Raw genomic sequence first — 26495 nt, forward strand, 5'->3', positions numbered from 1 at the left:
GGGAAAGAAAAAGGATCTCTCTGCTACCAAAAAGCATCAATTTGTGTAATGCCTTGGACAAGGTATGAGAACATTAGATATTTCACGAACAGCTAAGCATGATCATTGTACTGTGAAGAGATTTGTGGCTGATACAGAGCATACATGGGTTTGTGCAGATAAAGGTATAAGGAGGAAGGTTTCTACCAGACAAATTCATCGGATTAAGAGAACAGCTGCTAAAATACTATTAAAAAGTATTGCATCGACCATTTAGGAAAATCAGAAAAAAATAGCATTTGCACAACAATTTGGAATGCGGTGTATTACTGTTTTACGTTTGTTGTTTTGACTTTATTTCCCTGCATTTTTCCTACTTCTCTATGATAATCTGCAATGTTAACCTGGCACATTTTAGGTCTAGAGAGAATTGCTGATAAAATACAGGATATAAGCAACAGTTTTTGAGAAATTGACAGCAGTATCGGGACAGTGGTATATGCCCAGTTGGTTGAAGGGAAAATATGCATCTTTATTTCCAGGGAATATAACTTTGGAATGGAGGGGCACAAAAGAAAAACTTTCCCAGAATCAGTAAAGCAGCAACAATTGGAGGAGGTATTCTGTTTGAACCAAGTTATTTAGTGAAACGTCATCTTTAAAATGATTGTTTTGTCTCTATGCAGCATACAGTGGGGAATAAAGTATTTAGTCAGCCACCAATTGTGCAAGTTCTCCCACTTAAAAAGATGAGAGAGGCCTGTAATTGACATCATAGGTAGACCTCAACTATAAGAGACAAAATGAGAAAACAAATCCTGAAAATCACATTGTCTGATTTGGAAAGACATTTTTTTCACATTTACATTTTATCAGCAGCACACCCCCTGTACGAGATTTGGGATATCTTTTTTTAGCCATTCTATTCGATCTAATGATAAAGATATTGGCCTCTCTTATCATTCTTTTCAAAGCTCATCCAGCAGTGGAGGGGTTCCGCTATAAAGGGATGGAGTATTGGATTGGCCTCTATGCGGATGACATGTTGCTGTATGTGGGTGATCTTTATAAAACCCAACCAGTACTTATAGCAGAAATTGAGTGTCTTGGACCATTCTCCGGCCCTACCATGAACTGTACAAAATCCACATTGATGCTACTAGGTAAATATGAGATAACTTTGTTAAACAATAATAGGGAATCCCCTGTGTCTGTGTGATATTTAAATATCTCTGCATTCGGGTCAGGTGTGGGGGAAACTGACTCTCTTCGCTCTGGGTAGAATGAACTTAATTCTGAGCGGACATTCAGATGTAGTATGATGCACGTTCGCTCTGCCGGCACCATTAAAGTCTATGGCCCCTTCGGCGCATATGTCCAAATCTCGTTTTGTGGGGGAAGAGGGAGATTTGGACATATGCCCCGACGGTGCCACAGAGCGTGTACTAGACGCAATGTGAAAGCAACCTAAGATGTCGATGAAGCTGTATATTTTATGACACAGCTGTGTGGATCACCACATACTGTTTAACTGGGGAGACATATTTAGAGACCTGTTATGGAAAAAAGTCATCCCAAGAATTGAATTAAAGAAGGTCCAATTAGGCAAGGAACAGAGGGGGCTAGTGCTGTCACATACGTGGGTGTACCATCTAGCATCTCAATTCCAGCATTTCAAGGGTTTGGGCATTAGATGAGAAACAGCAAAGAGGAATAAACTGCTGCAATAGTTGGGTGGAAGAGACAATTTCCTTAAGATACCTGAAAATGTAAGATGGACTTAGGGCAGAAAGCCACTTGGTTACTTAGAAATCCACCATATTTTACATATAAGTGTTTGTTAGCAATATCGGAGTGCTCAAAATATATAACCAAGTGGCACAATCCCTATTTGTGAGAATTCCACCAGCTGGAGGGATTAAGGGATAGGGAAAGAAAGGCTGGAATATGAGCACCATGTACTTGGGGGACCTTCGAACAACTGAGGGAAGAATTTGGCCTTCAGCAGTCTGACTTCTACAAGTTCTAGCAATGGACACATGCTACCCATGAACAGGAGAGAGTGGTTTACCTCAGTATCTTCATGAATGGAACATCCAGTTTGTGCGAAGGAGCAAAAGGCTTTATCTTTATGGTGTATAAGATGCTATTGATGGAGTTTGTAGAGGACCCCATGGACATAGTTAGAGGAAAATGGAGGCAGACTGGGGTCCCATCTCACCTGAAGCGTGAGGTGAAATACTAAAATCTCCAAGCCTGGCTTCCATAAATATAGAAAAGAGGAGGTCAAAGCTCTTCCCGAGCTGAGAGAATTATGGGGTGAAGAGAAGGATTTAATTAGAAGAGTATATGACATTCAGATTCCATTGAACCAAGATGATGCCTGATGAGGCATGTGGGGAATCTTGGGAACTGTGCTTATGGTAGCTAGAATATTATATCATGTAAAGACGATTCTAGCCAAGTATTGGATGCAAGAAGTTCCTCAGCATTGCAGAAGTGATTCAGGGACTGAACGCTACAATTCTGTTCGAAAGGAACTTCTCCATAAAGAGAGTTGAACTGTCCATGATGGTGTCCGATGGCCTTCTAAGAGATGGGTTCCCAGGCTACTAGGACTAATAGGTCATCCCTGACAAAAATAGGATAGAGTTACTTTGATCAGAAGGCTGAGGCTTCTCATGGTCACATGCCTGGGGTTTTTAGGGTTGAAGGGTATGGTGTGATGTTATTGTTCTGTATAAGATACCTTTGTTACGACTTATGTTATCTTTGCGGGGTATGATATGACTCCTGAACGCTGTAAGTAATTGTGTGTTGAGTATATTGATGCAATAAAAGTTGACTGGGCTGGGCCCAAGAGGTTCTAATTACACCACTGTCCAGCCTATCCACACAGACAATGAATGGAAGCCAAAATATAAGATAGCCAAGCGAGTAGCTCAGTCTACAATCAAATGACAGCCCTATGCCAGAGCCCTAATTAGCTATTCCAACTCATGACTGCAGAAATGTAAAGGAAAATTATTAAAGTACAAAACAAAAACCAAACAAACCCCCACATAGCATGGACCAGTGAGATTCTGGATTATTTGGATTATTTCATGTCTTAATGTTCATTTAAAAATCAATGAAACAGACTTCTAGCAGACATCTCTACCCCCTGCAAATATAATTAAAATATTGTCCAGTCCAAATAAATGGATGTAGGTGGAGACTTACAGCTTCCAGTTCTTGATTTCTAGCTCTGAAACGCTCCCGTTGACTTGATATGATTGACAACAGAGAGTCCATCTGTCCTTCAGGGATTGGATTACTAGCGGAATAACCTGCCAATATAAAAGAAGTATAAATGACGTGATAGCAGAATAATAATTACAAGCGGTTTCATGGGTTATTTTCTCTCCGACAGTAAAAAAAAAACAAGCGCTGACCACTGTCCTGCTAAAGTCAGAGCGCAGTGTCAGACTTTTCTCTGTCTTATTGGTAGATTGCAGGCCCTGTGGTTATAACGGTGCGCTGAATGCAGCCTCTGGTTTATATACTGCAGTCAGTCTGTCCTAGTGACAAGTAACCTTAAAAGGTGCTACCAGAAGAAAGGTAAAAAAAAATAATTTTGTATACATTAAGTAAAAAAAAAATAAAAAATTAAAAATGTGATAATAGCTTTTATGTTATAATACGATCGCTTGGATTTATAAGGCCTAAAGCATAAAGTCACTGATGACAACATGATTCCTGTTGATACAGTGTTGCAATGAAGATATTGGCGGCAATTCATCAACACTGGTGTTTTATACATCACTTTTGTGGAGTGAATTATAGTGACTCTTGCGGTGCACTAGGCCATGCCCCACTCAGCTCCGCTATGTATTCTGCGAAATGAGTGATTTTTCTTTGACAGCTTTCTGGCGAAAACAGTTTGATTAATCCCCCCCGATTATGTTATTCCAAATCAAAACGCAGGAGGTGTATAAAAAAGGCTCAGGAATTGAGCCCGCTCCATGAACAATGGGATCCAGCTGTGTTATACAGCCAGCATCTGTCTCTAACAGCAGTGACCAGACTTAGTTCCTATTGCTGCTGTTTAACAACTTAGATGCCACTGTCAATCTCCGAGACCAATATTTAACTGTCACCGTTATTTGATGAGACAAGTCCAGCTCCCATCAGCTACACCGGTGGGTGTCTCAATGCTGGGCTTCACATCCGACATCTGACTGCCGCTCCATTTACTGCCTCCCCATGAGGGATCAATGGAGCGCAAGTCGCATGTACGCAGCGCTGCCCCATTCTTTTAGATATAAACGTTCCCCGTTCTGCCGATTGGTGCAGGTCCGAGCGGTCAGACACCCACCATTCAACATCCTGGGAATAGCTGCTTTTAATCAAACCCTTTTACTGATAAATTATTACAAAAAATATCTTCGGAACGGAAAAGCATGTTGATCATTATCAAAATAATATTGAAACCCCCACCCACCCCCAAAATGGCGGTATTGCGCTTTCTTTTATAATTTCACCCAACTTGGAAGTTTTTTCCGTTTTTTTAAGTACATTACATGGTATAGTGTATGGTGTCTCTCGAAACTACAACTCATCCTGCAATAAACAAGGCCAAATATAGCTACCTAGATTAAAAAAAAAAAAAGATGGCTCTTGAAAGTAGAGGAGAAAATAAATAAAAAATGCCCTGGTCATGAATAGGTTAATGACTGGAATACACACAGCTTTACGATTAGTTCTCTGCAGGTGGCATTATTCGCCATGAGGTGCTTTTAGCGCTTTTCACAAATTGCTAGAACCTCAAAGCTTTTACATTAAAACCTAGTGCACATAAAATCACTGTTAATTAATAAGTAGTATGATTTTCCACCTAAAATATTAAACAGGCCGGATGTCACCAGATGCCGAGAAGATAATTCTCAAGTAACAACTAAAATGGCCGCACTTCCTGCTTTCTTTGTTGGAAATGATCAATAAAAAACTAAGAAAATACCAATTGCGCTATATGTTAAGGGGAACCTGGCAGCGGATACATCAAAGTGGACCTCGTCTAACGTCTGCTAAGAGATTTGTCCTTTCTTCTGATAATTCAAGATAATCATGGGTTCTCTGTGCCGCCTAATACACACAATACTCATAGGACAAGACCAAGGTGGATCTTTTCACCGCTGCTAATGTTTTTCTAGATGAACCCAAACTGAATTCACACACGGGAAATCCATTTTTGATGGATGTAAAAAAAAAACAACAGAATTGGATGTGTGAGTGTAACGTTTAAATTTGCAATTGTGTCACTTTTAAAGTCAAGAACAGGGTAACACGGTCATTGCCTTCATGACATTGGACACGTCAACAGATCTCCACTAGACCCCTGTATGATGGATTCGGCACACCGCTGTGCTCTCCATTGTAAACAAAAACCATGTCGCAAATGTGAACTGAACCCTAGGTTGATAATTCAACGCCTGCACAAAAGCGATCAGAATACTTTGGTGACTGCTCACTACGGAACCTCTTACCATAGAAAACTGCCGTAGCCTCTTTGATGGGGTCAGGAATCTTCTCCATGCTGGGCACCGCAGCTCCCTGATTATTATAAAATAACATTAATTACATGAAAGATCTTCATCTATACACAAATAATTCACAGATAATATTGTGTCTGCCCTTAATTGGAAAAGAGGATAGGAATAAGGGGCGACAATGGCCCCAAGGGAGTAGGGCTTCACGTACGGTAGCAATGCATTAAAATTAAGAACAATTATTGTTATGTACTATAATAATATGCATAGTACAGTAACATCATAGATTATGTAGATGATATACATGAGGTTATTATATAGATTATATTATATAGATGATATACATGAGGTTATTATATAGATTATATTATATAGATGATATACATAAGGGTATTACATAGATTATATTTTATTATTATATAGATTAATTTCATGAGGTTATTATATAGAGGGGATTATGTTATATAGATGATATACATGAGGTTATTACATAGAGGCGATTATATTATATAGATTATTTACATGAGGGTGTTATATAGAGGGTATCATATAGATTATATTTTATTATATAGATGATATACATGAGGTTATTATATAGAGATTATATTATACTAGATGGTGGCCCGATTCTAATGCATCGGGTATTCTAGAATATGTATACGGCCGACCGGGCGCAATCAGCAGAGCGGTGTTTAAATTTGGCGCCAATACTGCTGATTGGTCGCGGCCAGCGACCGCGACCAATCAGCAGAGCGTTGTTTAAATTTGGCGCCAATCTCGCTGATTGGTTGCGGCTGGCGTCCGCGACCAATCAGCAGAGCGTTGTTTAAATTTGGCGCCAAAATCACTGATTGTTTGCGGCTGGCGGTCACGACCAATCAGCAGAGCGCTGTTTAAATTTGGCGCCAAGCTCGCTGATTGGTCGTGGCTGGCGTCCGCGACCAATCAGCACAGCAGTGTTTAAATGTGGCGCCAAGATCGGTGATTGCTCGCGGCCGCTATTTAAATGTGGCGCCCAAATCGGTGATTGGTCACGGACAGCGGCCGCGACCAATCAGCACAGCGGTGTTTAAATTTTGAGCCAAGATCACTGATTGGTCGGGTGCGGAGACCGCGACCAATCAGCGAATCGTATTGGTGAGGACCGGGGAGCGGAATCATATTGGTGAGGACCGGGGAGCGCCGCTGCCTGTGTGGCTACTTCCGCTGCGAGAAGCCGGGACATGAGCGACTGCTCGCAGCAGAAGTATCCCGAGCCGCAGCGCCGCTCCCCGATCCTCCCTTGACACCCTAGCCGCAGATCTCCCGACAGTAGCCGCATGGTGTTACTAAGGTCCGGACATTTGTGTTCAAAATCGCTGATTGGTCGCGGGCGCTGCCCGCGACCAATCACCGATTTGAGCGCCACATTTAAATAGCGGCCGCGACCAATCACCGATCTTGGCACAACATTTATACACCGCTGTGCTGATCGGGCAGCGTCCGCGACCAATCACCGATCTTGGCGCAACATTTATACACCGCTGTGCTGATCGGGCAGCGTCCGCGACCAATCACCGATTTGGGCGCCACATTTAAATAGCGTGCGCGACCAATCAGCACAGCGGTGTTTAAATGTGTCAGCAAGATCGGTGATTGGTCGCGTCCGCTATTTAAATGTGGCGCCCAAATCGGTGATTGGTCGCGGGCAGCGTCCGCGACCAATCAGCACAGCAGTGTTTAAATGTGGCGCCCAATCAGCACAGCGGTGTTTAACTTTTGCGGCAAGATCAGTGATTGGTCGCGATCTTCGGCCGCGACCAATCACCGATTTGTGCGCCACATTTAAATAGCGGCCGCGACCAATCACCGATCTTGCAGAGACATTTAAACACCGCTGTGCTGATTGGTCGCCGACGCTGCCCGCGACCAATCACCGATTTGGGCGCCACATTTAAATAGCGTCCGCGACCAATCAGCACAGCGGTGTTTAAATGTGTCTGCAGGATCGGTGATTGGTCGCAGGCGCTATTTAAATGTGGCGCCCAAATCGGTGATTGGTCGCGGGCAGCAGCGGCGACCAATCAGCACAGCGGTGTTTAACTTTTGGGCCAAGATCAGTGATTGGTCACGGCGAGAGATCGCGACCATTCATCGAATCGTATTGGTGAGGACCGGGGAGAGCCGCTGCCTGTGCGGCTACTTCCGCTGCGAGAACCCGGGACATGAGCGGGCGTTCGCAGCAGAAGTATCCTGCCCCGCAGCGCCGCTCCCCGGACCTCCCTTCACACCCTAGCTGTATGGATGTCAGCGCCGCTGCCTGTGCGGCTACTTCCGCTGCGAGAACCCGGGACATGAGCAGGTGCTTGCAGCAGAAGTATCCCGCCCTGCAGCGCCGCTCCCCGGTCCTCCCTTCACACCCTAGCCGCATGGAGCTCAGCGTCGCCGGCGGTCGGGAGATGAGCGCCTCGTGCCGGTCATCTCCCGGCTGCATAGTCACTGAGCTCCGTCCTGCAGATGAGCCGCTAACGGCCGCCATCTTTTTTCAGAAATCCCGCGGCGCTGATTGGCCGCTGCCGGACCAATGAGCGACGCGGGATTTCCAGGACAGACAGACAGAAAGAAAGACAGACAGACGGGATAAGACGATTATATATATAGATAGATTATATACATGAGGGGATTATATAGAGATTATATTATATAGATTATATATATATATGAGGATATTATATAGATTATATTTTATTATATAGATTATACACACAAGGTTATTACATAGAGGAGATTATATTATATACATGAGGATACAGACAGTGAGAATGTTGGTGGCATGTTACGGATATCATATCTTGTAGTGCGGGTCACCAACGGGAATCCCTGAGAAAATGTATCAGATACCTCAGCATCCGGGCGCTGGACAGACGACAGTGACTGGATGGTGCTCAGGTCTTGCTCCAGTTTGGAGATCAGGTCTTTCTGCTCAGCCACCGTTGAAATGGCTTCTGTGAATTGGGGCTGCAACTCCGCACAGCGAGCTGGAAAATATTACACAAAATACATTGGAGCCGGCAACTTACTCCTATACCACTAACTGCGCACACTGTGCAATCATGGGTCAGCTTACACATGTACAGAACAATTGCTCCTGACGTCACCATATTATCACACACATCATGACTACACTGCAGAATCATTGCCCCTCATCACCGACAGTTTCCTGAAAATGAAGATCAAACTGAAATATTTGTTGTTTGAAGTGATGTTCTTCTCTGGTCCAGCAGTTTTGCTTTTGTCTCGTTGACACAAAGACTCTGATTTTTGCACAAGTTCCACCAGGGTATAGAATCAATGCCCAGATGTGCTGCACCGTGAGCTGCCAATCAAAGGTCCATGGTGTGCGTACCGCTGATGCTCACTGTACACTGAGCGATGACTGTAGCCGCGCTGCCACGTCTATATGACTGAAAGCTGGAGGCTCACGGCAGCTAAACTTTCAGGAGGACATAATAAGTATCAAGAAAAATTAAAAACACCTGCCCCTTTGAAGATCTTTGAATTAGTTAAATACAACACATGACAAATTATAAAGTGTTATTATTTATATTTGCCAAAAACTAGGCCAAAATGCAGGTGCAGTGTGTGTAAAATTGAATACACCCATGAATCAATAGCCTATAGAACCACTTTTAGCAGCAACAACATAATAGTTTTCTGTATAACTTTATCAGTCTCTCACATCTTTCTGGAGAAAGTCATTCTTTGCTGAAGACACCAAACTATGTAGGATATTAAAATCTGACCTTGATAGTACAATATTACAAAATGATCTGGATAAGATGTCTGAATGGGCAAACACTTGGCACCAAGGACGGAGTAATCCTATTATTGCATATACATTAAATGGGAGTATACTCGGGACTACAGAAGAGAAGGACTTGGGTATTCTGGTTACAAGTAAGCTGAGCAGCAGTACTCAATGTCAAGCAGCAGCTGCAAAAGCAAACAAGATGGAGTGTATAAAAACAGATAAAATCCCAAGATCCCAACGTACTGTTGCCCCTCTATAAATCACTGGTGATGCCACATCTAGAATATGGGATCCAGTTTTCGTCTCCACATTTTAAAAAGGATATTCAGAAGTTAAAGTCAGCTCAAAGGCGGCAACTAGATTATTACAAGGGATGGAGGCATCTCATATGATCGGAGGTTGGAAAAGTTGGGCTTGTTTAACTTAGAAAAAACGACGCCTCAGAGGAGATCTCATCTATATATATAAATATGTGTGTGATCAGTACAAAGGACTGGCACATTACTTATTCCTTCCAAAGGTCATACTAAGGACCTGGGGGCACTCATTACAGGTGGAAGAAAGGCAATTTCATCACCTAAAAAGGAAAGGCTTCTTTACAGTCAGAGCATTCAGAATGTGCAATACCCGACCACAAGAGGTAGTAATGGCAGACACTATGACAGCTTTTAAAAAAGGCCTGGATGATTTCCTCGATGCACATAACATTGTGGGTTACAGTTAAATTAGACAAAATGTACAATTTTGGGAGGAAGGTTGAACTTAATGGACCTAGGCCTTTTTTCATCCTATGTCACTACGTGACTGCTGGCAGCGTGCGCTGTGCACGCCATCAGGATTTACTGGTATTGCCAGTGAGAGTGGGCGGTCACATGACCACAAGTATTTGATTAGCATACATGTGGTCACATGCCAACTAGGTGTGCTCGGCCGTTGTAAATTCTCGTGTATTGCGAGAAACCAAGCACGTCTAGTCAGAATGTGGCTGGACATATGCAAATCACATTTTTGCGGTCACATCACCGCTCCCGCACTTACTGGCAATACCAGTGAGTCCTGAGAGTGTGCACAGTGCACGCTGTCAGGACTCCGAAGCCTGCAGTCACATACATATCAGAAGCCGGCAGCCCCTTTAAGTTCATTGACGTTTATGGAGTTATTTATGCACAACAGTCTTTAGATGCCGCCACAGCATTTGAATTGGGTTGAAGTCTAGAGTTTGTCTGGGTAATTACAACACCTTGATTCTTCTCTTTTTCAGCCATTCTGATGTAGATTTGCTGATGTACTTGGGATTATTGTCCTGTTGCAAGACCCAGTTTCGGACAAGCTTTAGTTTTTGGATAGATGGCCTCACATTTGACTCTAGAATACTTTGGTATGCAGAAGAGTTCAAAGCTGGCTCAATGACTGTTCGGTGCTCAAGTCCAGTGACTGCAAACCAAACCAAATCATCACCCCTCCACCTCCATGCTTGACAGTTGGAATGCGGTTTTTGTAGAAAGGATATTGTTCCAGAAGTTTTGTGGTTTGTTCAGATGCAACTTTGAAAAATTTAGCTGTGCTGCCATGTTCTTTTAGAAAGAAGAAGCTTTCTTCTGGATAACTCTTCCAAACAAGCCATACTTTTTTTTTTTTTTTTTAATTGTATTGTCAAGAACTTGTTTATTTAACATGATGTCTGAGACCTTTAAAGTCTGAGCTGTAACTCTTGGGTTTTTTGCAATTTCTCGGAGCTTTACACGGTCTGGCAATTGTGGTGAATGTGCTGTAAAGTCAACTCCTGGGAAGAATTTCAATTGTCTTGAATGTTTTCCACTTGGGAATAATCTTTCTAACTATAAAATGATGAGCTCCAAAATGTTTGAAAATTGCACTATAAACCCGTCCCAGATTGATGGGCAGCAATAATTGCTTCCCTAAGATTATTGCTTACGTCTTTTCTTCTTGGCATTGTGTTAACAGACAACTGAATGCTTCAGACCAGCAAACTACCAAAACTTCTGCTTTCATAGAAGTTTTTACACTTACCAATAAACAATGAATCAAGAGTAACTGATTAGCAGCACCTGGCTGCTACAGAGCATCTTAATTCCTATGGAATCAGTAAGGGTATACGTAATTTTTCACACAGTGCTTTTGCATTTTGGCTTAATTTTTGCTAAATAATGACACAATGTAATTTTTTTGTGTGTTGCTGTTTTTCTGAGGTTGTATTTCATTTTAATACCTTGTACATAATAGATGTTTTTTAAATATGGCTTGATATGTAAAACTATAAAATTCAAAGAGGGTGTACTTAGTTTTTCTCATTACTGTATAACTTTAAGGAATTTGGGGGAAGAAAATTTTTGAAAAAATGGCCATTTGGCAGTGATTGACTGTGCAAGTAAATCCATTTTAAGTTTAAAATAGTATAATTTTGACAAAAAGACCTATTACTATTGCCCAAATCAGATACTATATCCATAAAACAAATCTACACAACATTAATATAGTATTTGACCTTTAAGTATATATTTGGTATGTCTTGTTGCCCTTTAGCTGTTTTGGCATATCTAGAGTCAGAGGTTGAAGAGCAATGACAGACACTACTGAGATGAGTATTTTAATGTCCATTTGGGGAAATTTTTTAAAATACATTTTCCTGCAACCCAATGGCGAACTGATTAATCAGAGTCACAAATGACAACCTCAGTTTTCCTACATGAATAAACGTTGCTCTATGTATTTAGTAATAGGAAAGCAAAACGTCAGAGAAATAGCCAGCGCAATACATATGAACGACCACTAGATGTCAGAATATACTAAATAATACAAGTATTTAGCAGCAGCATTGCCTAAAAGTGTCTAATGCTTTATATTGTTCATATGTAGAGCACTTAAACCAGGCTGAAGCTAAGATCCATATTTTTAATTAGGGAAAATATAATAAGTAGCAGAGTTACTGTTACGCACGTAGGTGGCGCACGTGGTTCATGAACCCACTGTGCCACAGGGCGAGTTTACCTAGGAGGGGTGTAGCTAAGCGGCTACCTGGTGTTTACTTGAGCTTGAGCTGCAGGCAGCCGCCAGGTATTACTCCTAGACAGTCCCCGAAACTGCAGACCCCAGGGGTCAGGAATGCAGACACGGATATGGACTCGGGCTCCGTTCAGACAAATAGGTTCTGGATCCTCTGCAGAATAGTTACTGACACGGACTCGGGCTCCGTTCAGACTACTAAGTTCAGGATCCACGGGTAGAACGGTTACTGACATTGAGTCTCAGACAGGGGCGATTCGAAGACTGATAGGACAGTCCGGATACACAGAATACTCGGATAGGCACACTGGTCTCGGACACTGATCAGGTACTGGCTGCACAAGGACCTGGGGACGAGGTTCAGGCACTGGCAGCACTAGGACCAGGAACTATGGGTTCTGGACACTGGCCAAACCATGACCAGGGGACCTAACAACTCACTAGTAGACCACCACACTACCTAATGATACTTGTTGCTACGGCACCTCCCTATTGGGGATGGTGCCTTTTAAACAAGATGCCTCCCAGCCATTGGCTGGGGGCATTTTACTATGTGCGCTGCCCCTTTAAGAGCAGGGGAGCACGTGTGCACTAGGCACGCGGCCGGGAAGTGCGGCAGGCACAACACATGAAAGCAGGGAGCACGCCGCGCGGCCGGGGCAGTGAGCATGCTGGCGTCCCTGCATGGAGGGAGAAGAGGAACCATTCAGGGACACTGGCAATAGCGTTACAGTTACAATAAAGGTTCAGTTGTAAGTAAAGTTGCACATACTTGAAGTGCCAATTAAGAATGTGGACCGCACTGTGGCAGCTAGTTTATAAAGTAGACTTGTGTTCATTACAATTGTTATTGCATGATGTGGAGCATAGCATTTATGTTGTGAAACTTATTGTTTTTGGTTGCTTCATAGCAAGAAAATGAATCTAAAGGTACAAACTTAAGTCAAAGGCATTTTTGTCCTGTTTTATCCAAATTCCTGGACTTTGGGTTGATCTTTACAGTTTTTAACAAATTTGGAGTATTTTGGAATAAATATTGCATACTTATTTTGCAAAAATTTTAAAACTCAGTTTTTTTTGTACATTTTTAGCCATATTTTTAACATATAGTTCTCGCATCTATAAAAAAATGTAGTTTTAAATATTGTCACTAGATGTCAGTATAACAACTTCCTTTATACAGAAAAATATTTGTATTAAACAGGACCTATCTGCTGGGAAACTTCATGAAGTAAAAAAAGACCAAAATATGCAACACTTATCAAAAATATATGATTAGGAAAACTAAAATATTTCCACTCTAATATGATATGTAAAGCTGGCACTTTCAAGGGATGAAACTGGAGCCAGGGGATATCAGGCTTTTCGCTGGGTGACTATTTCAACATCTTTATGAGCCTACCTACTTCTGAGCTTTCAGATACCAAAATAAGAAGTAATATGCAAAGGCACAAAAACAGGGGCAACCCCTAGCAGAATACGTTTAGATGATAGAAACAAATATGCTGGAAATAGAATAACCTTCTAGAGTTATGCTGATTAGGCACAATGCAATGGAAATCATGGAAGAGACTGAAACACCTTCCACCAGGTGTGGGCTGCCGCTCAGACATGCAGTAATCGTCCAATCCTTGTGACTTCAGGGTAGGAATCCAAAAACGTCAGAAACAGGATCACGTACACCATGTTCCAGATTATTAAAAAAATTGGATTCAAGTGTCATAAAGATGTAATATTTTGGTTTTTCAAATAAACTGATGGATGTTATTGTGTCTCAGGGCTCTTTGGATCACTGAAATCAATGTCAAAAACCTGTGATAATTAGTTTGCCAAGTGAGTCCAATTAAATGAAAACTACTTAAGAAGGACTTTCCACATTATTAAGCAGGTCACAGGTTTCAAGCAATATGGGAAAGAAAAAAGATCTCCCGGCTGCCAAAAAGCGTCAAATAGTGCAATGCCTTGGACAAGGTATAAAAACATTAGATAGTTAACGAAAACTTAAGTGTGGTCATCATATCGTGGAGATATTTGCAGCTGATACAGAGCCTAGACAGGTTCGTGCAGATAAAAGCATAATGAGGAAGGTTTCTGTCAGATAAATTCATCAGATTTAGAGAACAGCTGCTAAAATACCATTACAAAGCAGCAAACAGGTATTTGAAGCAGCTGGTGCCTCTGGAGTCCAGCGAACCTCAAGGTGTAGGATGCTCCAGGGGCATACAGTTGTGCATATACCTACTATTCGGCCACCCCTAAACAGTGCTTACAAGCAGAAATGGTTGCAGTGGGCACAGACATACATGAAGACTAATTTTAAAACAGTATTGTTACTGATGAGTGCAATGCAACCCTGGGTGATCCAGATGGATAGAGTAGTGATTGGCCACCATGTCCCAACAAGGCTGCAACGTCAACAAGGGGGTGGCGGAGTCATGTTTTGGGCAGGAATAATGGAGAGACAGCTGGTACTCCACTTTAGGGTCTCTGAAGGTGTGAAAATGACTTCTGCAAAGTATATAGAATTTCTGACTGATCCCTTTTTTCTATGGCACAAAAAGAAATACTGTGCGATTTGTCGAAAAATCATCTTCATGATTGACAATGCGTCATCTCAAGGAATACTTAGTGGTGGTCATCATACTATTTGGAGGGCAATGTGGGGCCTTCATGCTACTTGGAGGGCCTTCATACTATTTGGAGGGCTATGTCGGTGCCATTATACTGTTTAGAGGACTGTGAGGGCCAATTATTGGAGGGCTGTGTGCGGGCCAAGTATACTGTTTGGAGGGCTGTGTGGGGTCCATTATACTGTGTGCAGGGTTGTGCGGGTCCATTATAGTGTGTGGAGGGTTGTGTGGGGACAATTATAGTGTGTGGAGGCCATTATACTGTCTAGAGGGCTATGAGGGGAGCCATAATACTGTTTGGATGGATAGTAGTGTGGGGACCTTTATAATGTGTGCTGGCCATTATACAGTGTGGAGTGTTGTGTGGCGGCCATTATACTGTATAAAAGGGCTGTGTGGGGGCCATCATCTTGCGAGGAGGGCTGTTTCGTGGTCATCATATTGTGTGTGTGAGGGACTATGGGGGTGATCATACCGTGTTAGGGTCACTGTGGGGGTATCATACTTTGCGAGGGATATTGTAAGATCATCATACTTTGCGTGTGGAGGGTACTGTGGAGGTATCTTAAAAGGGGGCTGCAAAGTTGTGTGATATCCTCTTTTGTAACCCCTCCATATTGTTTTTTTCCCAATTATGGCTTCTGCTATGGGGTCCCATGATTTCTATGTATGCTCATGCTCACAAGTTCAATTGATGTTAGAATTGTGAAGGTGATATCAAAGAAGGGGTCCTATGTTAACATGTAACTTGGCCTGTTACGATGTTTTTGATTGAAAAAGCTTATTTCAGTAAATGTGACCTATTAATGCTGCAAATACTGTTATTATTGGGAGGTTTGTCCAATAAAATTGATTTATCTTCTATTGGTTGATGATTTGAATATTGTACTGACTTATTTGCATTGATCATTTAGGAAAATCAGAGAAAAATAGCATTTGCATAATAATTTGGGATGCGGTGTAAAGCGGCACGGTATCAGGCACTGCCCAGTAGTAAAAGTATTTGACGCTTGTAAATACAGGAGGGATCTGTGCTGCTGTCTTCATGCTGGATGTAGTTACATATCTAGCGTTGTAAGTTGGAGTCCTTTACATTATGAAGCAGGATAAGGCTAGAAGAAGCAGCCACGCACCGTGTGCACAATTATTGGGAAAGGGAGTAATTTGACCATATCATCATTTTTATGCAGATTTTCCAACTCCAAGCTGTATAACCTTGACTGCTTATTGGATGACAGGTTATGTGTATTTGTGTAATGAGGGAAGGTACGGTCTAAGGATATCAACACCCTTTATCAAGGAAAAAACCTAAAGAAATAAACTGGAATAGCCCTCCATTGTGTTTGTATTTTCAGAGAAGAGAATCTCTCATTGGTAGAGTGAAAGTAAAACCTGCGCCCCTGAAATACTGAGGAAAATCATCTCATTTACAGGGTATATATTTAAGAAAAGTCTTATTTTATCTGTCCCTTTCTGTTGTTTTAGTGATAGGTACAAGTTATGTACTCTCTATAACCTAGTGAAACTGGGTGCTCTTTACCAAGTTTTAGAACCAAGTTCTTTGGGTTGGTGCAACAAACCAAGCAATTGTCAAGGTGCATCATGATCTCTAGGAAGCCCCCAGGGATGGGACCTTCAGAATAAAGCTGACATTGAAGCAGAGCGGTCATACAAACCTAACCACCTGCCCCATCACTGCAGCAAAGGCATCGGGGACAGGGAAAGAGCTTCTTCCAGTTACAGGCCACTAGGTAGTGACGGTGGGTTGACTAAGACGGGAAAGTAATAGTAAACCCCTTAAAGAGAACCCTTCACAAAATTATTTTTACCCCAGCTGAGAGCAGAAATATGTAGGGGCAGAGACCCCGACTTCAGCGACTTATCACTTACTTTACTGGGTGTGAAAGTTTTGATTAATAACAGTTTCACTTGCTGCAGATCTACCAGTTCACTGTATACTGAGCTCTATATAACCCCACCCACACCACTGATTGACAGCTGTATACACTGTGCATAGGTAAAAAGCTGCAATACAATAGGGGGTGTGTGGTTGGACTACCTGGCATCAGGCCAAGTAGTCTTCTAGTGATTGTTTTATCAGCAAGAGACTATAATTTTATACAAATTACATCAAGTAGTCCAGTAAGTGACACATCCCTGGACTCCGGGTCTCTGTCTCTACATTAGGCCTCATTTGCACATCAGTGTTTAAAGATGTACGTGAAAAAATGGTACCGGTGTCATCAGTGTTTGGTCAGTGTGTCCCATTTTACCATCAGTGTGTCATCAGTGTTTTACATGGATAGATAAATTACAAAGCTTCTCCTATCCTTTCAATGTTAAATATGGACAGCACACGCATGGCACACGATGTCATGCGCTGCTGTCATGTTTTTCACGAACACAGACTTGTAATTGCACTTTTCATCCGTGACACCGGAAAAAAACAGACATGTCTTCGTGAGTTTTACATGGACATACAGTCTATGTAAAAACATGGACATATTAATAGCTCCATAAATTATAACGGTGGCCTCCACTTCACTCACACTCCTCGTCCTGATAACAGACATGGTAGAGATGTGGGTCTCCTCCTTTCTACCAACTGCACCTTTAACCCAATCCCGCCTCTACCCTCCTCCATCCTTACTTCTTTCAAAATCCACTCTGTCCACATATACGCTCCCTCCAACATCTAAGTGGCCGTCATATACCGACCTCCAGGCTCGATCACTGCCTTTTTTGACCAATTCTCCACCTGGCTTCTCCACTTTCTCTCTGCTGACATTCTCACCATCATCATGGGTGATTTCAATATCCCCATTGACATCCGCCAGTCAGCAGCCTCCAAACTCCTGTCACTTACTTCATCCTTTGGACTTACTCAGTGGTCCTCCTCAGCCATCCACACAGACAGACATACATTAGACCTTATGTTCACCCGACTCTGCTCCCTATCTAACCTGACAACCTCCCCTCTCCCCCTATCTGACCACCATCTACTCACATTCTAATCCCTGTCCTCCTCACCTGCCACCCATTTCCAGCAACCAGCCCACCCCCATAGAAAACTCATATCTAGACACCCATACACTCTCTATTTCAATTCTATTACAGGCATCCATATCCTCACTCCACAAAGCAGACAGTACCACTGCTTTCTACAATGCCACTCTCACATCAGCTATTGACTCGGTTGCCCCTCCTGTGCATGGCAGAGTGCGACGAATTAATAGACAACCCTGGCACAATAACCTCACTAAAAAGCTTCAGCAATCGTCCAGGGTTGCAGAGCGACGTTGGAAGAAAACACATTCGCAAGATGATTTCACTGTATTCAAACAAGCAACACTCGCATTCAAAGCAGCACTCACCTCTGTTAAACTGGCATACTTCAAAACTCACATATCTTCCTTATCCTACAACCGCAAACAGTTATTCAACACTTTTAACTCCCTCCTCCGCCTTCCACTGCCCCCTCCGACCTCAGTCATCTCTGCTGAGGACCTTACCACACACTTCAAAAACAAGATCGAAAAAACAAGGCACCTCTTAATTGTTCAACCTCGACCAACACAATCCCTTTGTTTTCCAGACCATTGCCCTTCCCCCCATAACCTCTCTCCCCCCAACATCACTGAAGGACAGCTTACTCATCTCCTCTCCAATTTACACCTCACCACTTGTGCATTCGACCCCATCCCATCCCATCTCCTCCCCAACCTCACCCCCACACTCATCCCATCCCTAACCCATTTTTTCAACCTATAACTAACTTCTGGTACCTTCTCTTATTTCAAACATGCCATAATCACACCCATCTTCAAAAATCCATCCCTCGGGGGGTGTGGCCTGCAAGACAAGGTGGCAGCAGCTTAACTGCATAGCTCCAGCCAGCCAGGATTAAAACCAGCAAAAAGCAGCACATAGGTAATAGGCTGTAGGACGATGCTAACACCCGGTGGCGGCAGAACACCCATGGCCCATGATGACCAGGGAAAGGTCCCAAAAAAGAGGATCCCCGGCGAGATTGGAGGCTTTCTTCCAGAGGGGACAAACAACAAGAACAGTGAGTAAGATGGCACCTGCTTCCCCTGCAACTTCTTCACACTCCTCCAGAAGCTCAGGGGGAGGGGAAGCAGAGAATGTGAAACAAGGCAGCAGGGATAATGAGCCCACAGCACCAATGACAAGGGCAGATATGCAAGAATTTCTGGCAGCAATTCGCTCCTCCATGAGGGAAGATATGCAGGCAATGTTGCAGGAGATAAAAGGGGAGATTACTTCCATTGGGGATCGGACTTCCCATATTGAAAACAAGATGGAAGAATAAGCCAGAACGATCAATGCCTTGGTAGATGAAAATGAGGCACTCAGGGAAGAGATGTCTCGGGTCACTGATAAAGTTTATGACTTAGAAGATAGATCCAGGCATAACAATGTGAGGCTTAGGGGAATCCCTGAAGAAGTGCCAGATAAGGATCTCTCTGAGTTCATGCGACGCTTCTTGGTGGCTGTATTACCTGAGGTTGCCCCTAATGAATTACTGGTGGACAGGATTCATAGAACACCGAAGCCCAGACACGTAGATCCTACCCTGCCTAGAGATACCTTGGCACGTATTTATTTCTTCACTACGAAGGACATAATCCTATACCAACTAAGGAAAACCCCCAGGCTGCCTGAGGAATTTCAAAATCTGCAGGTCTTCCCAGACCTTTCTGCGGCTACCCTGGCAAAGAGAAGAGAATTTTCCCATGTGTGCAGGGCATTGAGAGAGGCCGGCATACGGTATAGATGGGGATTCAACCCAGTAAAACTACTAATACTCCGTGACAGTGGCGTGGTAACGTGTTTTACCCCCAAACAAGCGGAAGAGAAATTGGCTTCCTGGAAGATTGCCTATGCTCCTAGACAACCTGCTAAAGGCAAGAAAATTGCGCAGGAATGGGTATTGACCTGAAAGAGAGGCGAGGACGCTATCCTGGCTGAGATGGAGCTGTTAGAGGATTGCTGACCTTTTTTTCCCTTTGTTCTTTTCTGAACTCTGAGCGCCTTTTGGCTTATTGACTGACGGTTCTCTGTTGTTCGGCGGAAGCCGTCTGGTTGGTGATCCTCTGCACTGTGAGAAATCTTGCTGAGTGACAGCGAGATTTGAAAATCTCACGGGACCCCGTGGTCAGATTTAGGTCTGAAGAATTTACTTTTTTGACTGAAGTTTTCTCTAGGTTTTTTTCTGCGGACTTTTTTCCGCTGTGTTTTTTCTTTCTTTTTACTGTTTTTTATCTGTTTTTTTTTTCCAATTTAACTTGAGGTATATTTCCTCTATTGACGTAACTGCTGATCGTTCTAAGGATGTATGTGCTTTTTTCAGTGAATGGCTCATGAGGGGTGGTGTGGGGGTAGAGAAAAATTGGATTTTTGTTATGCGGCTCATAACAATTTCCTCCTTTATGTGTAATTATAAGTATACAATTTCTCTCGTTGACTGTGAAAGGGTTAAATTCACCTGCCAAATGCTCTATGTTGTGGAGGGAGGTGAGGAAATCGAAGGCAGACATTGTGTGTCTGCAAGAGACGCATTTATTGGCAGCTGATAATCATAGATTGCATCAGGCACAATTCCCCCATATATTCTTTGCAAATGCCCAGACTAAGACAGCAGGAATCTGTATTATGATAAAAAATTTGGTGGCCTTCCAGAACATTCAGATGTGTACAGACCCCATGGGTAGATACTTGGTGTTGGTGTGTACATTGAAAGGGACCCCTCATACGATTTCAGCACTATACGCCCCAGATTCTGCCCAGCTCCCATTTGTGCGAAAAGTCCTCTCTACCATTTCAACACTTAAACAAGGGGAGGTTATTGTATGTGGGGATTTTAACATGCCAATGGATGGTACTTTAGACTGCTCATCTAGATCGGGTCGCCCTCGGAGAGAATTGGGCAAGTTGGTCCATGAATTTGGTCTGCACGATTTTTGGAGATACTCTCATGCCAGTGAAAGGGACTATACTTTTCATTCTCTCCGACATGGGTCATATAGTAGGATTGACTTATTCCTAGTAGACAATAGAGCTCTCAATAGATGTATATCTGCGGAGGTTGGAACGATTACGTGGTCTGACCACGCACCGATCTACCTATATGTACATCTTGCGCACCAATTCAACCCAACACCACACTGGCGACTAAACACCTCTCTATTATTGAGTGACTCTATAATGACAAAAGCAACAGCAGAATTGACATCTTATTTTGAATTAAACGACAATGGCACAGTTTCCGATGAGACTTTATGGACAGCGCACAAAGCGGTGATACGGGGAGTCTTCTTACAACAAGCGTCACAATTGAAAAGAAAGAGGGAGTAACACAGGACTGACCACCTGACTGAGTTGAAAAAGCTAGAAATATTAAATAAAACCTCCCCCTCCCCGGCTACCACTGAGGCCATATATCAGCTCAGATTTAAACTGCGCTCTGATCTGCTGGCAGTATATGAATATAACCTCCGCAAGTTCCAACTTAGTCACTACGCCATGGGAGATAGGCCGGGAGCCGTTTTGGCCAGGCGGGTCAAGAAAAGGGCTGCTAAATCCAGAATAGATCATCTACGGGACTCAAAAGGGTTGATAGCCAGAAGTCCGAAGGACATAGCTGCAGTCTTTGCTGCATACTATAAATCTTTATATAACTTAAAAGATGATGTTGATACCCCACAGCCACAACAGTCCGCTATTGATCAATATTTGAGTGATTTGAAGCACCCGAAGGTTTCCCGGGAACAGTTACAATTATTGAATGCCCCCTTCACAGAAGTAGAACTGAAAGATGTTATTGATTCATCCAAATGTCATAAGACCCCTGGCCCAGACGGCATAGCTAACGAGTACTATCGTGGTTTCCAAAAAATTCTTACCCCATACCTTATCAGGTTATAAAATACCTGGAGAGACTCGGGAAAGGTAGCAGTACCTAATTTGAAGGCTACGATCGTCACATTGCCCAAGCCTGGAAAGTGATGTAAAGATCTTTACCAAGCTCTTGGCTGTTAGACTAAATCGTGTCGTTCCTTCCCTGATATCCTCGGATCAAGTTGGTTTTGTAGCTGGTAGGGAAGCTAAAGATAGTACAAGGAGGATGTTGGATCTGATTAAAGTGGCAGAGTTGAGCGGCCTCCCCAGTGCACTCCTGTCGCTAGATGCTGAGAAAGCGTTTGATAGGGATACCGTGCACTGGGGATACCTTAAAAGTGTTTTCCTTAAATTTGGACTAAAAGGACCTATTCTGTCTGTGATTAACGCATTGTACTCCACTCCTTCCGCTAAGGTTTTGACGTCTGGTTTCCTCTCTGAATCCTTCCCCATAACAAACGGGACACGGCAGGGCTGCCCCTTATCTCCAGTCATATTTGCTTTATGTATGGAGCCCTTGGCTAAAAAGATTAGAAATAACTCGGTGGGGGGGTCCTCCCACAAAATCGGTCTATATGCAGACGATGTGGTTATCCCGTGCACTGATCTGATCTGGACAGGTCCTTCTCTGCCATTATGGCCGATCTCAAAACATTTACAAACATCTCGTATTATAAACTGAATGCAGCTAAGACGGTTGTCCTGCCGATTCTTGTTCTGTTGTCACTTAGGCAAAGACTGGAAGGAGCATTCCCTTTTCAGTGGGCGCAGGAAGGAATGACGTATTTGGGTATCACCTAAACCCTTTCAAAACAATTGGTGGAAGTAAATTTTACTAGACTGATAAATACGGTGCGGGAGGAGCGGGCGGTATTACAAAACGTTGTTGCTTCGTGGATAGCCAGGATAAATATTTTTAAAATGAAGGTCCTTCCAAAAATTTTATACTATTTTAGGTGTATCCCAATTAAAATCCCTTCTAAAATCATAAATACCCTTCAAAGACTGGCTAATAATTAAGTTTGGGACAATAGGAGACCGAGGGTGTCTAGTAGACTTCTGTATTATCCACATGACATGGGAGGGATGGGCATGCCCAATCTCATAGCCTACTATAGAGAGGCGGTTTCGACGGAAATCAGGGACTGGTGGAACATGGACAGCAGCCACAAATGGTTGCAAATAGAGTCCTTACTTGCCCGAAACCATTCTACCAGATTGATATTGGAGACAGAAGTAGTTAAGCGAAGCACTATGGTCGCCGAGTTACCAACATCGGAGGCTACTATGCATTGTTGGTGGAATTTGGCTTCCAAACTGCTGTTACTCCCCAGGACTGAGATCTCTTTACGAGCTCTAGAATATCATATTCCATATATTAACCTTCAACGTTGGGTGACAGCTGGCGTTCAATCACTAGCAGACCTGTTGGAGGACAATGTAATAATTCCTTTTGATAAACTAGTTATGAGATTCCCGGACCTACGGCCCTTGTTTTACCAGTATTTGCAAATAAGGCATTTACTCCACTCTACACAGACATCCCCCTTTTTTATTCTACCTAAGGATAAAAGAGCTATGGGTTACTTTCTCCACTCTAAGACCGGTTCTAAGGGGGTTTCTATACTTTATAGGGCTCTAAACGACCCAGATCTGGACGATAAATTGACGTATATGACTCGTTGGGAACGAGATCTAAGAATTTCGATGGACCCTCAGGACTGGCGGGATGGTTTGGATGAGGTCCAGCGAGTTTCGTCGTGTTTAAACCACCTAAAGCAGCTTAAAAAGACGCACATGAGATGGTACTACTACCCAGCACAGATGGTACACTTCGGGTCTGAATCAACATCTTTATGTTGGAGAGGATGCAATGGGGAAGGCTCGTTGGGCCACATGTGGTGGTTTTGTCGAAAACTTCAATCACTATGGGGGGCATTGGATAGTTTGATATGGGATGTACTGGGGACTCACCTAGAGATAACACCTAGTATGGGAATACTTCATATAGGATTAATGGATGTCCCCTGAGAAATTAGAGGAATTTTGTCACATATTCTGATCGCAGTTAGATCAGCTATCACGGCTAAATGGAAAGGAGTGGGCATCCCTACGGTGGGGGAGATAATGACCAGACTGAACACGAACTGTCTATATGAAAGGGCTCTGGCACACACACTCAAGGCAAAGAAGAAAACTGATAAAATATGGGAACCTTGGGTAAACAGCCCATTGTCTATATATGGGGAACGTTGAGGAAGCGGGATATTTTGTGTGCCGTTCTGAGTTTGGGTGAAGCGCGGGACGATTCTGGGCCCCTCTCCCTACCTTGCACCTCCGATCTTGCAATAGTGTAAATATGAGCCATGCGACATTCACAGCACTTACGGATATAAATTATTTCTCACAACCATCTAATATATGGAGAAATTAATGTAATTAATAAATGATTTTTTGTATATGTATTTTCCTTTTATTTTATTTTTATACTGTTCATTTTGTACATTTTGTAAGCCCAGAGGTTGGGGCACAGTTTTGGGCATCTGTTGGCCCTATAGATTGTAGGTTCTGATTTTTGTGCAAAATTCAATAAACACATTGTTTAAAAAATAAAAAAAATCCATCCCTCGACCCAACCGCTTTTTCCAGCTATCGCACCATATCGCTGCTCCCATTTGCCTCCAAACTCCTTGAGCAACATATTCACGCTGAACTTTCCTCTCACCTCTCATCTAACTCACTTTTCGACAACCGACAATCTGGCTTCCGCCTCCACCATTCCACTGAAACTGCACAAAACTACTAATGGTTTACTTACAGCCAAAGCTAACAGACAATTCTCTATATTCCTCCTTCTAGACCTGTCCTCTGCCTTCGACACAGTTGACCACCGTCTACTACTACAGATCCTCTTTTCCTCTGGCTTCAAAGACCTTGTCCTATCCTGGATCTCCTCATACCTTTCCAACTGCAAATTTAGAGTCTCCCACTCCCACACTACCTCCTCATCCCACCCTCTCTCTGTTGGAGTCTCTCAAGGCTCCATCCTAGGACCCCTACTCTTCTCCATCTATACCCTTGGCCTGACTGAGACAGCTCTTAAAGTCCCATGGCTCCCAGTACCATCTGTATGCTGATGACACTCAGATTTACCTCTCTGGTCCAGGCATCACCTCTCTGCTGTTCAGAATCCCAGCATGTGCATCAGCAATATCCTCCTTCTTCCCCTCTCACTTCCTTAAGCTCAATGTGGACAAATCTGAATTCATTATCTTTCATTCATCTTACGTATCTTCCCCATCTGATCTATCACAATAAATTACATCACGCTTTCCCCTGTCCCGGAAATCCGCTGCCTCGGAGTAACACTTGACTCTGCCCTGTCCTTCAAACCCCACATCCAAGCTCTCGCCACCTCCTGTCGCCTCCTGCTCAAAAATATTTCCAGAGTCCGTCCTTTCCTCAACCCTTAATCTACTAAACTGCTTGTGCATTCCCCAATCATCTCCCGCCTCGACTACTGCAACATCCTCCTCTGTGGCCTACCTGCTAACACTCTTGCACCTCTCAAGTCCATCCTGAACTCTAATGCCCGACGTTCATCTCTCTCCTCGCTACTCTTCTGCTTCCCCCCTTTGCAAATCCCTTCACTGGCTCCCAACTGCCCAGCGTATCCAGTTCAAACTACTAACACTGACCTACAAAGCCATCCATAACCTTTTTCCTTTGTACATCTCTGAACTAATCTCCCGATATAATCCCTCACGCAATCTCCCATCCTCCCAAGACCTCCTTCTCTCCTCCACACTTACTCATTCCTCACCCAATCGCCTCCAAAACTTCTCCCGAATATCCTCCATCCTCTGGAATTCTGTGCCTCAACATATCCGATTAGCCACCACATTCGGATCCTTCAGACGGAGCCTGAAAGCCTGCCATGGCCTCCTCACCCCCACCAGAGCTGCTGCAACCCCCCAACCCACTGTCTCCTTCCCCATCATCCTGTAGAATGTAAGCCCGCAAGGGCAGGGTCCTCTTCCCTCTGTACCAGGCTATCATTGTTATTTCATTTACTGTAAGTGATATCTGTATTTTGTATGTAACCCCTTCTCATGAACAGCACCATGGAATCAATTGTGCTATATAAATAAATAAATAATAATAATGGGTATGTGTTGTATCAGTGAAAAAAACGGATACAACACTTACATGTGAATGAGGCCTTATGCTGCTCTCAGATCAGATAGCGAAAACCTCATGGCAGATTCCCTTTTTACAACACAAGGGTCATCTCTATTGACTTATCAACCTGATCTTTTGGGAATAATGAATATTAATTTAGAATTTTGTGGTTGGGTGGGAAGAAGCTATGTCCCTTACCACCTATGGCCTTTCCCATCTGCCCTTTCTACTTCAAAATACCCTGAAAATGTCCTGAGAAATTGAGGTGATGTTATATAAAATCAGGAATTTATTATAACGTTTTTATTTTTTTTATTCATCTAACTAGATAAAGAAATCACGCAATGTATCATTTTTTTCACATTGGCTGCTGAAGCACACACAATGGGCTGACAATTATTGCCTTCAGGTCATTTGCCAGCCCTGATGTGGAGATTGGGA

At 43.1% G+C, this 26495-nt stretch overlaps 1 protein-coding gene across 1 annotated transcript in view; it reads right to left on the bottom strand.

Annotated features, from left to right (window-relative positions):
* Nucleotides 1-26495, bottom strand: part of CUX1 (cut like homeobox 1) — a 491160-nt gene that overhangs the window by 72106 nt on the left and 392559 nt on the right. The window contains exons 15-17 of the mRNA XM_073667764.1: nucleotides 8388-8524; nucleotides 5505-5571; nucleotides 3202-3308 (exon numbers count right to left, since the gene is read on the bottom strand). Coding sequence (XP_073523865.1) covers nucleotides 3202-3308; nucleotides 5505-5571; nucleotides 8388-8524 — 311 coding nt within the window. The remainder of the gene's footprint in view (nucleotides 1-3201; nucleotides 3309-5504; nucleotides 5572-8387; nucleotides 8525-26495) is intronic.

The sequence above is a fragment of the Phyllobates terribilis genome, unplaced genomic scaffold (genome assembly GCF_046119375.1).
Source record: "Phyllobates terribilis strain yellow unplaced genomic scaffold, ASM4611937v1 Scaffold_2__4_contigs__length_985480577, whole genome shotgun sequence".
NCBI lineage: Eukaryota > Metazoa > Chordata > Amphibia > Anura > Dendrobatidae > Phyllobates > Phyllobates terribilis.